The following is a 12,276-nucleotide window of genomic DNA, read 5'->3' on the forward strand; positions in this document are numbered from 1 at the left end:
AATCTTCCCAGTTACTCGCTTGTGCAATCAATTCAAATTGTGTAAAATATTCGCGCAATGGAACACTCTCGTCGAAAATATCCGGCTTTAATTTAAAATTGACGCCCGCGTTTCCGGAATCCCGAGGAATCTCCACAGTCGGAGGACAAACAGAAAAAGGCAACAACTGGCCTGAAAAATGTTGCAGCCGCTCCTCTAGACGCTGAAGTCTCTCGTCGCGTTCCTAGAGCAGTGCCTGCATTTCCTCCTCACGCTGCCGCTGCCTTTGTCTCTCAGCGTGAAGCTGACGCAATTCCACGGCGACCGCCCGAAGAGAATTTGCTTCGGTGGAGAGTCGAGTTTTGCAGGTGTACGGGGACGTATTCTCTTACGAAGAGGACGTTTCTCCGCTCTCGCAGGAGACGCTGCCGTAAAATCTTCCGAGATGTCCATTACGTGGTCCGAAATCGGACGAGCCCCCAAAATGTTATGCCCGACGAGACGAGCACACAAAAAAAAAACACTCGCGCGAGCACACAGCACGAAATAACTACACTCCCTTTTTTGTACAAAAGAACACTGACTTTAATTAACTAATTATATACAATTTACTGGAAGCGCAATTATCCAAATATTGCTTGACAGCTACGCGTCCAGAACAGAACAAAACGCGGCCGCGCTTCTTCTGTCTGATCAATAGATCTTCCTTCGGCCAACTTCTCAAGCTCGGCCGAACGGGCACAACAATATTATCCAACATTTATATACTTTATTATTATCTTGCATATCGTAGTTGTTAAATAAAATTGACCAGAAATAATCAATTACAATTGGTACTGAACTGGTCACAAACAGGAGATTTTGAAACCAGCTCTTAGAAATTGTAATAATATTACGATATTCTTTGATTACTATGGAAAAGTTTATCTAAGCCCGCGAGTGGGCTTGAAATGGCTAGAAATCTGTCTTTATGCTAGAAATGGCTAGAAATCTGTCCGAATTCTTAGATTGAAAAGTTTGTAACCAATCAACGTTTAGCTTTTACGGAAAAGTGACAAGCTAATTGATCACACATTTCTCAGCCCGAAAAGTTGCACCGAGTTTTAACATCGTGGAGATGAGTCTTAACATTTTCTTTTCAAAATTATCGACATCTTTCATACGTTTTTTATGTCGAATTCAATGTACATTTTATTATAATTATACGATAAGTGCAATCGTACGACATTCACGCACGTATACGATAAAAAGAGACCGATAGAATACTAAATAACGTGCGTGCAACGAAAACAACCACATTCAGTTGTAACAACTTTACGGAGTTAAACAAGGTTGGTACACGTGGGGACTTACGGTTCAAAAATAAGTGAGAGGGCAAAGAATTAGAGAGAGACGCTTGCAAACTGCGCACACCATGTCTACTTCCACCATGGGCGCAACCCAGGGTACCCTCCACGGCCTTATCGCTCTCCGAGACGGCGCTACGGAGCGTCACGTCATAAGTTACATTTTGATACTTTTAAAATTTAATATAAAATACTGTTACGTCCGTCGGTGGCACAGGACACTCACGCGCACTCTCGCACAAAAAGGCACTCGCGTACAATAAATGATTGAGCAGACTTTAAAGAAACTTAAACGTTTATTGAAACACATCCGTTACCAAACGAGGCTTCAGACAAAAGCAGCATAACAACCAGCGTCGCTAACAAGCAACCGTCAACTCATTAATATCGATTACAAAAACTACACGGTAACGCATTACAAATGTCGCATGGCCGTAACAATACAATTTTGAAAGGATTTTAATTCTAAGTATACGGAGTTGTGGTATTGATTTTTTTGAATCGCTTCATAGTCAAAAAGTTAGAATTTTTCAATGTAAACTCCTTTTTTTATCGGTCCTGAATCTTTAGGCGATTCTAGCGACTCTAATTTTTATGCGATTTTGATACGGCCAGCACAGCCTGATAGCCTAGTGCACTATTAATAAGCTACCGGGTTGAAACTCGTAATTTTGTTGCTATTACTATTTTGAATTGTGTCGTGAAAATGAACGAATTAAGCGTACGAGAATTTGCGAAGCGTTAGCGCGCGAACGACGCTGGGGTTGCAAAGCACGGGAAAGGTGCGAGTGATGTGAGTCGCATTCCTTAAATTCCGCATATGATTTCTGTTTTAAGGGAGTATTCTCATGTCAAGGTCAAAATTTTAAGCATATTTTAGGAATTTTTTTTATAAAGAAAATAAAACGCAATCTTTTTAATCTTTTTATATGTTATTACTTGCATCTTGTAGCTCATAAAAAAAATTTTTTGTCATAATTTATTAATATTTTGTGTATGCTTTCTGAAGTCAAAGATAGTGCCTTAAAAAAAAGCATTGTCAGCGGTGCAAGTGATTTCAGCTCACACTGTCATCTGAAACAAAAAAGTAAAAAAGATTCTTAATCTGTATGCTTGTCGCTATCGCAGGTACCAGAATTGGTCATTTTTATAAAAAAGAAACGAAATAGCGGCCATTTGAAATTTTGAAGCAAAAAATCACAATTTTTTCGTGTTCATTGGTGGTCAAAAAAATTAGAAATTTTCATTTAAAAAAAGCGATTTTGGTACCTGCGAGAGCCAATCATATGTAGATTATGCTCCAAAAATTTCAGGCCAATCGGTTGGATAGTTTTTTATTAATCACCTGCACCGTCCAAAAAAAAAGTGGTTTCGAGAAAAACGCGTTTAAAGTTTTCTTAGTTGATTTTTCGAAGAAAAAATATACTTACACTAATCGGCTATGCCTGCTCCATACAATAGGCCTTCAGCTTGCTCAAAGGCATCGTTTTCTTCTGCCCTAGCCGCCCTCAAAGTTGCTCTGGCCTCTTTTGAAGCCGCAGTGCTACAGTGCTCCGCCTTTGTTATGCGCGCTTCGTCGTGCGTCTCCATGAAATTTATAGCTTGCGGCCCGATTGTCACACCCATAAGTTCCATTATTTTAATTGAAGGTTTAAAACCTTCATTAAAGATGTATGCTGCCGTAAGTATGGCAATTTCTAATATTTTTTTTCCAGTAAAAACGTGTTTGGGAACCAAATTCCACACGCAAGCGTTGAAAGATTCGTTATTATTTTGAGTGTTTGCTCCCAAGCATCTTTCTAAAAGATCCTCGGACGATAAGTCTTCATAAATAAGCTTAATCAAAGCTGCAACTTTGTCATCAAATGCTGGTAGATGTTTATAACTTGCCTCTTGATTTACTGTCTTGAATTGCTGCCACTTGCACCAAGATTTCGGTCTCTTTGGGCAGTAAGAGTGTTGCGGATTTTCGTCCTTAGAAGTCATGTGATAAAATGTCGCCCACACAGCTTTTCTCATATCTTCAATAGAATCAGCTTGTCTTTGAATAGCCAATCCGTAATAAACCGACATTTCTTCCATTTTTTTATTTGTCAATTGAATTGTTTTTGGCTCGTTTGTTTTTTTTCGAGTACTTTTGTTTGGAGTTACTTGTAATTGCTTTTGCGCTTTTTTGTATTGAGTAAGCATTTTTTTTGCCTCTTTTGCACGTTTGTACATACGTTTTTTTACATGCAAAATGCATTCTTTTTTTTTTTTTACAATAAGGTCATTTCCGTACGGATTTTCTTCTAATAAATTCTTAAAAGTTTTTGTATCTCCGTCGCCTATATAATGACTATACTTGACTCCGTACTTTTCTTCAGATCGTTTGAACATTTCAATTATTCCATTTACCTCCATCTTAGCGGCACTACCTTCGTGATTAGCTTCATATTTTTCTGCATGTTCTTCGTACCAAGTACTACACTCAACAGTTTCTTCTTTGTCTACCCAAGCTTGACATGCTTTACACATACTTGATTTAACAGTGACGTCTATAATTTTATTGCTATATTTACCAATCAAAGACACAATGCCTAAAAGCGATGAAAATCCACGTTTAGACCACGAGTCGTCACCAGATACTGTAAGTTCATTGATTGGATGCCCATGAGCTTGGTTTTTTTCTTTTTTTTTATTTACGGCTCTTTTAAAAACTTCTTTAGCTACCGATTTTACTGCGATGCTTATATTATTTACTATTGCATAATATCCATGATTGCTAAGTCCTTTACACATATCCATCAATCCACAGAACATATTTATGCTGCTTATGCCCACACCAAGTAATCGCATAACAAAAACGAATCGTCTATTAATTTCAAATGCATTTGTAACTAAAGGGCTAGAATTAATTAAAACTTCTTGACAAGGACACTTCACACAAAGTTGAAAACCCAATCCTCGCTGTGCTTTTTTTAAAAATTGAATGTCACCATCACATTTTTTACACTTTAATAAGTTTTGTAATGTTGAAAAAATCAAAGTAAAACTTATAATGCAGTAGCTAAAAGTAGGATCAACATTTGCTTCAAAATCGCCAGCCTGTTTTAGTTTCTTGGCTGAAGTACTAACAAAATCGGTGTCTTTTTCGGCAGTATGTTGATTTCCTCGAACGATTTTTTTCGTGCAAGTGCTCCTTGACGTCTAGAACTTTTTCTCGATGATTTTTTATCCATTTTACTCGATCTTTACTCCTCGAATAGCAAATGCCGACTGAAAACTGGTTCTAAAGGACTTACGTTGCGGTAAGGTCACACACAAAGAAAAATAATCGTTGTATACTAACACAGGTTAAGGAAGAGTCTTAGGTAGGATACACATACAATAGGCACAAATCTAAGAATCCCAAACGGTCAAAAAGGGGAAGTTTCAAACACAGCGTCGCTATAGTAACTGCTGCGTGCTAGTAACTGCCACGCGCTCGGCGACGCGCTCACTTTTACGGTTTACAACTCTGGAAATAATTCGAATTTTTTAATAAAACTTTAACATCATATTCTCCTAATGATATATTTTCAAAATATGTAAAAAAAAATCGATTTTTTTGACCCGATACATGAGAATACCCCCTTAATATAATTTATATTTTAAATAGTGATCTCAGGTTTACGTGTACGCGCGACTCGGTACACGCAATCATCATGCGATCACGAGTCTATTATTTTATTATTATTTATATTTTTAAATATAATGAAAAATATTACACAAAAATTGAATGGTTACGCGTAGCTATTATAAATTCTGATTTGAAGTAGTTGCTTATGTTATATTATTTTTATATGTCAAATTTGTTGTTATAATTTGTTTCTGTCGTATTTTAGAAAATGTAACCGTATTGAGAATTATATTAATAAACGTATGCGGATCGCGCGAAAAATTAAAGAAAATTTTTGGGCGTTAGACGTAACAGGGACATACTTTAATGAAGAAATTTGAAAACTAGATGGTTGTAGATGGCTTCCTGGGGCAGAAATGGCCGGAGCGATAGGATAAGCAAATAGTGTAAAACTGCAACAATCATTAATACCAATGAATCACCATTTAAAGAAATACACGAAATATTTAGGAATTTGATTATCCATCAAAGTTTATAATAATATTTTACATACAAATAATTCATTTAATTGCATACATACATGGCCGGATAAAGTTAATGCCGGGTGTAAAAAAAGAGCGGGGCTGAATCTTGAAATTAAAAAAAAAACTAACAAAGATAAAAACATTCTTTAATAATAACAATAATAATAATAATGTTGTACTCGACGAGACGAGCACGCAAAACTCTCGCACGCAAAGAGAGGCGCAAACGCACAACACGAAATAACCAGGCACTCTTTTATAAAAAAGAACACTGACTTTAATCACTATGTACAATTAATTCGTAGCGGAATTATTTAAAAATATTGTATGACAGCTCCGCGTCCCGAAACAAAAGCCGGCAGCGCTTTTTTTTTTAATCGATCGATTTTCCTTCGGCCAGCTTCTCAAGCTCACAAGTCACAAGGGGAGGATCAGGTGAGTCATCCTGGGATTTTGATCCCAATTTTTTTAGTTATTTTGGAGACGAAAAAAAGTTTACGTCTCCCGGCGTTTGATCGAATAGGCCTTAGTTTCGAAATAATAAATTTGTGAAAATTGACCGCGGGGCGCCTTATGAGTTTTCCTGGTAACTGTTCTCCCAACCAGTGCAGTCGGCTCCGTGCGTTAGGTGCTTGCTTCACAATCGTAAGATCCGGATTCGGTCCCGGATGTGGGCAATTTTTTGTTTTGTTTTTTAATAAGTGTATTTATTTATCTTGATGATATTGAAATAGTATGCAAATTTCTAAAATAGAAAATTTAATTTAATATCACTTTCTAAACATTAATTTAAATTTAATTTGAAGGGAATTTGAATTCAAGTAATAATATTTGAAATAATAAAGAGATAATAATAATAATAATATATAAGTTATTTGAAATGGATAACATATAAAGGAAACGTATCTAAATTTTCAAATTGTTTAAATTTAACACTGGTAAAAGAAGCGGATACAAAATGGTAAATAAACGAGAGGTTTTTAATCCCCTTGCAGATATGTAGTCGGTTATAAAGCCGAAATTCTTTCACGTTTCGTCCTTGCTGCGCAATAACCTTTGCGCAACTCGACGCTTGCATGTAACCCTTCAGGTAGGGCAACAATGAAAACTTTTAATTACGGTTACAATCAGGTGATGGGAGGAGACCTATTTTGGCATCTGCCCTAGCCAGTTTGTAAACAGCTGCAGCTACATGCGCAGCTATTTCTCAATCAAAAAAGTGAAAAGTTGTAACAATGGCAGAAAAAGAAAGTATTTTTCAACCATCAACAAGTGGAGCAGAAAAAGAAAATATTTTTTAACCATCAAAAGTGCAGCGACGATCGACTCTGATATTGAAAAAGAGAACCTTCCATTTATGGCATCTTGTGTTGAACAAGACATTACAGACGGTTTAAAAGTTTGTTGTGAAATGTTACAGTCTTTTCAAAATCGCTGAAGGATCTCCAAGTGAAGTTATGACAAGTCTAAAAGCAAAACTTCTGGGGGAAAAAAATGACTGAAGCCATTATCAAGGTTCTCAAAGATTTCGATTTCTACGACAACTATGCCCTTTTTTTGCCAGAGAAAGAAATTTTGCAAGAACATGAAGAAGAAGAAGAACCGCAAACTGATTCAACCGGAGAAAACGGTTTCCACTTCATCTAGTACGTCCATTGCTTCACAATCAGAATCCGAAAAAGAGTATGAGCCACAATGCAAGCAACGTAAGATTTTTGATTACATATTATTGGAAACAAAGATAAAAATTCTAAATATGGTAAGAGAACAGCCCAAATGAAGTATACAAACAATTCATCAACGTGGAGGAAGTGCTCTTCCACGTAAAAGTGATTTGAAACAATGGCGTGCAGAAATCGAGCAAGGTGATGGCATTAAAGAAAAATACGACGCTATTAATAAATGGAGCATTGATCGTTTTCGCGATGCCAGGGAACAGAAAAAACTAGTGACAACATGCATGTTGCAACAATGGGCTTTCCAAGCAGCGATACAATTTGAAAGTCTTAATTTTGTAGCGTCTCACCCATGGACAATTAGATTTAAACAGACCTTTCAGATTCGACAAAGGAAAGTCACGCGATGTATTAAATCGAAAAGTTTTTATGATGTTTATCATCCAAGTAATTGTTCCCCATCGAAATAATTTAATTTTGTAATAAATCTGCAATACTTGAATAATTAAATTTTGTAATAAAAGTATTTACATTCACATTCACAATCAGATGTTTGTTTATTTTTCTTCTTCTACGATTAATTATTTTAAAAACTAGAATTTTAAAATACTGTTAATATTATTTTCAATTAAATTTTAAATTAAATAATTTCAAAATTTAGATACGTTGCCTTTATATGTTATCCATTTCAAATATTATTACTTGAATTCAAATTCCCTTCAAATTAAATTTAAATTAATGTTTAGAAAGTGATATTAAATTAAATTTTCTATTTTAGAAATTTGCATACTATATCAATATCATCAAGATAAATAAATACACTTATTAAAAAACAAAAAAAAAATTGCACACATCCGGTACCGAATCCGGATCTTACGATTGTGAAGCAAGCACCTAACGCTCGGAGCCGACTGCACTGGTTGGGAGAACAGTTACTGGGAAGGCTCATATGGCGCGCCGCGGTATGGCCAATTTTCACAAATTTATTATTTTGAAACTAAGACCTATTTGATCAAACGCTGGGAGACGTAAACTTTTTTTTTGTCTCCAGAATAGCTAAAAAAATTGGAATCGAAATCCCAGGGTAACTCACCTGATCCTCCCCTTGTCAGCCGAAAAGCGGGCATAACACTGCCCCCCACCCCTTCCTTACTCTCTTTTAGGTTCTAAAGAGAACAATCTTTATTTAATATAGAGAGACGCAAACTCGTCCGTACATCAAGCCGGACTCTTACCGGCTAAAACCCCAGACGGACTGGTATAGTTAATGTTAGTATCTAAAATCCCTTTTGAGGTACTAGGCATGTTTTCCAACACTTTGGTTAAGTTAGCTTTGGCTTTTGATTGCCGTTTGGATTGCTTGTGTCCCTTCTCCTTAATAAGAGAGGATTAATGTCAGTTTGGTTAGCAGATGATTTGGAACTGGTGCTTGAGCATTGAGTTGGTGGTTTGCTGGGGTTTCTTGAAGACTTTCCACTCCTCAATTCCATCTGAGTAGCTTCCCCCTTTGGTGTGTTTGGATTAATCAATCGTGGGTGAGTAGGAGGAGAATTTGATAAATCAGCATCATCACATGATCTCTTGTTGGATGGATTATCCATGTCTAGAAAGGATCCTTCTTTAAACTCTTCTAATCTAACAATTAATGATTTAAGAGCAATCACAGTTGAGTCTGGCTCTTCTTCTGGGGATGGGCCATGGATCTTTTTCATGATGAGTGCTGTTTTTTTTATATCTTTTATTCTTTTATATCTTTTATTGTTGACTCACGTCAACAAGGCATCCCCGTTGTCAACGAACGACAATCATTTTACAAGTATCGATACACGGGCGTAACACTAATCGCCGCTTCCATAGGGCGGGCACGCAACATTAATAATTTATATAATATTACAAACTTCATTTATTTTTATACTATAAAAATAAAAAATGAATTATTTTAAATGGAAATAAAATAAAGGTGAAATCTTTGAAAAGTAATAATTTGAAAAATAAACTTTTCTTGCTTTTACGGAAGCAAAGTTATTAATCACTAGACTGCGGATTTTTATGCAGTAACATTTTTTTAGATTTAGGTAATAATAACAAAAGATCTGTGCTGAACTAATAAAGTTAAATTTTTTAATGAATGCATATCTGGATATGCAAAATATATGCACCAAAAATATGCATTATTTATGCAGCATATATGCAAGATATGCAAAATAATTATAGATAATTCGCATCTTATTTAGAAAATTATATACGTATAATCACTGTAATTACTGATTAGTAATTACTGTAATCACTCGAACATGAAAAACCAAATCTTGCGCATAAACAAAACATAATACATAATACATAAAACACAACGTAGAATAAATATACTTAAATACATAAAGCAATATATACATATTATTGGTTGTAATTTAAATGACAGTAAGTAACAAGATATTTTTCGAGATTAGCCGGAGTGAAACTATGCCTTTTCTCTGATAGTATTAGTTTATAAGCAGAGAAGGATCTTTCAACGTCACAGGACGTGACGGGAGCATATTTATATTTGCTCCATAAAGAAGATGGAATCGTTTCAGGAATTTCGGAATTAGGCGTACATTTTAATACGTCACTAATTTTAAATATTTCCTTCACTCCGGGATTTCTATTCAGAATCTGCTGTATTTTTTCTGAAATTCTTTGTCCACAAGGACCTGGAATCGCTTTCAAGTCTTCAATACACGACGTTGCTATTTCAGTCGATTCAATTAAAGGTAATCCTACTGATTCCAGTTTTGTCATTACTTTAGGAAGATTTTTAAAATATGTTTCAATATAACATAAATCTTTGACAAGCTGTGGATTTTGAAGTACATTCTTCGCTGAAATGATCGACTTAGCATCTTCTGAATTGAAAGACTCAATAACCTGTGATCAAATCAAAATCTTACTATATCAATTTCAATTTCATTTTTAATTATTGTATCAAAAAAATAAATAAATGCATACCTCTCGAATACTAGTAAAATTATTTGCATAAAAAAGTGCAGCTTCGATCCAAGTTCCCCATCTTGTTAAAATTGGTTCAGGTGGTAATGGAATATTTCCTAATTTTGCTCGATATTCTTCTATACGAAGCGGAGCTTTCAAAAAAATTTTTTTTACTGAAGATATTATAGTATTAACGAGAGGAAAGTGAAGGCGAACTTCTTCAGCCACTCTATTAAACCCATGCACCAAGCATGTTAAGTGTATAATGTTTGGATAGAAAATTTGAAGATCCCTTGCAGCTTTTAACATATATGCAGCTGCATCTGTTACAAGTAATAGAACTCGTTCTTCATGGGATTCCCTTGGCCACAAGATTTTCATATTTGAATTTACAAAGCGAGCAGTGGTATGATTGGTTCTCTCCAGAACTTGAGACGAAATTAGATGAGGTGTAGTAGTTTCCTCACATAGTTTACCGACTAAAAATTCAAGAAAATTGATAAAAATGTTAAATAATAAAATTAATTAAAATTAATTAACACATTGAGCACCGGCAGCACACACCGTGTGACACTGACTATTTTCGTCGGTAGCCGACGACACACACCGTGTGCCACGGCAAATATTGTTCGCTCAAAACAAAATAAAAATAAAAATAATTTCCAAACATTGGATAATTTCAAGCTTTGGCTCCTGCGGCACACCTAAAAAACCTGATCGGCGCTCAACGTGTTAATAAAATTTAAGTATTAGGTATAAAATTTAGGATTAAGTAAAAAATCATTACTTATTAAATTTGCGACTTGACGACCGAGTTTATCTGTGGTTTCGTCTACAGATATCCAAATATAATTATCGCCAATATTTGACCTAATATTTTCGATGACCGAATTGTAGCAGACATCCAAATAATTCTTCCTCAAAGTTGACTCATTCGGAATTTGTTGTCGTGTATATTTAGCGAGGAAATTTCTCCATGTCTCATTGTCAAGACAACGCCAGGGCATCTTAACAGCAATCATAGCTTTGCAAAGATCGACGTAAAAAGTATTTGCATATTTTGACTGTTGCTTTTTTCCATCTGATTCGTTAATATTTTCACTGTGTTCGTTATTTTCTAAATGTAACACATTCATTTTATGTGTAGATGTTGAAATATGCTGAGTTAATTGTGACTTTCTATCACATGTAATCTCTTTGTTACATCCATTGCAATAAACAGAATTTCCGTCATATGTTAAATATTTGTCGCTGATTTAGTCGATCCAGCTTTTCACCAGCACGTATTTATTTTTCTTAACTTTCGGCATTTCTTTTCTTTTCACTTCTCTATTCACGCTATTCACCCTATCAACTGCTCAGTGCTCGAAAATAAACTGGCAGATAGCACGCGTAGTAATCCGCAGAACGTAAATACAACCGAGACCGACACTCGCTATTCCGATTGATCAGTGATCACGTGATCAGACTGAAATTCATCGATAACACAGACATTCCATAAAGCTACAAATGATCTCTATATATCTACTTCAAAGTTACATGGGATATGTAAAGTTTAGGAAAAATATGCATTTTATGCAAATAATATGCTCGATTTATGCAAATATGCAATTATGCAAAATATGCATTTTATGCAAAATATGCAATTAAATGTTTTTGCATAAATATCCGCAGTCTATTAATCACATTGGAAAAATCAGTTTCATGTGATATCTTTCTTTTTATTGACATCATTGCCAGTCTCATCAGTTTTTCATGCGATGTGAGCGTAAGTAATTTTTTATTAGTTTCTGTTTTGAGAAGTTTCTTTCAGCAATAGCAATTGTTATTGGCAGGGTTAATAAAATTCGGATTGCAGTACAAATACTTGGATAGACTAGATTTAGTTAGGTATTTATAAAAGGCAACTTTGATTGTTTTCTGGAACTACCTGAATACGAGATAGTAATTCTTCAAACAGATCTGTTCCATCTATATCAGAATTCTGTTCATCCTGTAAAAGAATATGGAAGTCCTTACAGTTCTTTATCTAGTCTTCTTTAAGTAAATTTTTTATTTTTCTGAAATTGAAGAGAAATTTCAAATTATGTCCGAGATCTTTATGCAGCTTAAAACGTTTCTTAAATAAGTTAATGGCTTGGTCGGTAACAAGAAGAAAATATTCTATGCGGAATTGTTCCTCT

At 35.1% G+C, this 12,276-nt stretch overlaps 1 protein-coding gene across 1 annotated transcript; it reads right to left on the reverse strand.

Annotated features, from left to right (window-relative positions):
- Nucleotides 1–9,349: 9,349 nt before the first annotated feature.
- Nucleotides 9,350–11,734, reverse strand: LOC120359783. Its single transcript, XM_039458834.1, has 2 exons — nucleotides 10,112–11,734; nucleotides 9,350–10,030 (listed from the first exon to the last, which is right to left on the reverse strand). The coding sequence occupies exons 1-2, from the start codon at nucleotides 10,472–10,474 to the stop codon at nucleotides 9,521–9,523; spliced, it is 873 nt and encodes a 290-aa protein (XP_039314768.1). The 5' UTR covers nucleotides 10,475–11,734; the 3' UTR covers nucleotides 9,350–9,520.
- Between the last annotated feature and the right edge of the window lie 542 nt (nucleotides 11,735–12,276).

Source organism: Solenopsis invicta, chromosome 16 (genome assembly GCF_016802725.1).
Source record: "Solenopsis invicta isolate M01_SB chromosome 16, UNIL_Sinv_3.0, whole genome shotgun sequence".
NCBI lineage: Eukaryota > Metazoa > Arthropoda > Insecta > Hymenoptera > Formicidae > Solenopsis > Solenopsis invicta.

What these genes read in the sequence shown, in the direction of transcription:
- LOC120359783 (XM_039458834.1), bottom strand. Translation starts at nt 10,474, where the DNA reads ATGAAAATCTTGTGGCCAAGGGAATCCCATGAAGAACGAGTTCTATTA. An exon ending in ATTTTACTAGTATTCGAGAG is followed by an intron (nt 10,031 to 10,111) that starts GTATGCATTTAT and finishes ATTTGATCACAG; the next exon opens with GTTATTGAGTCTTTCAATTC.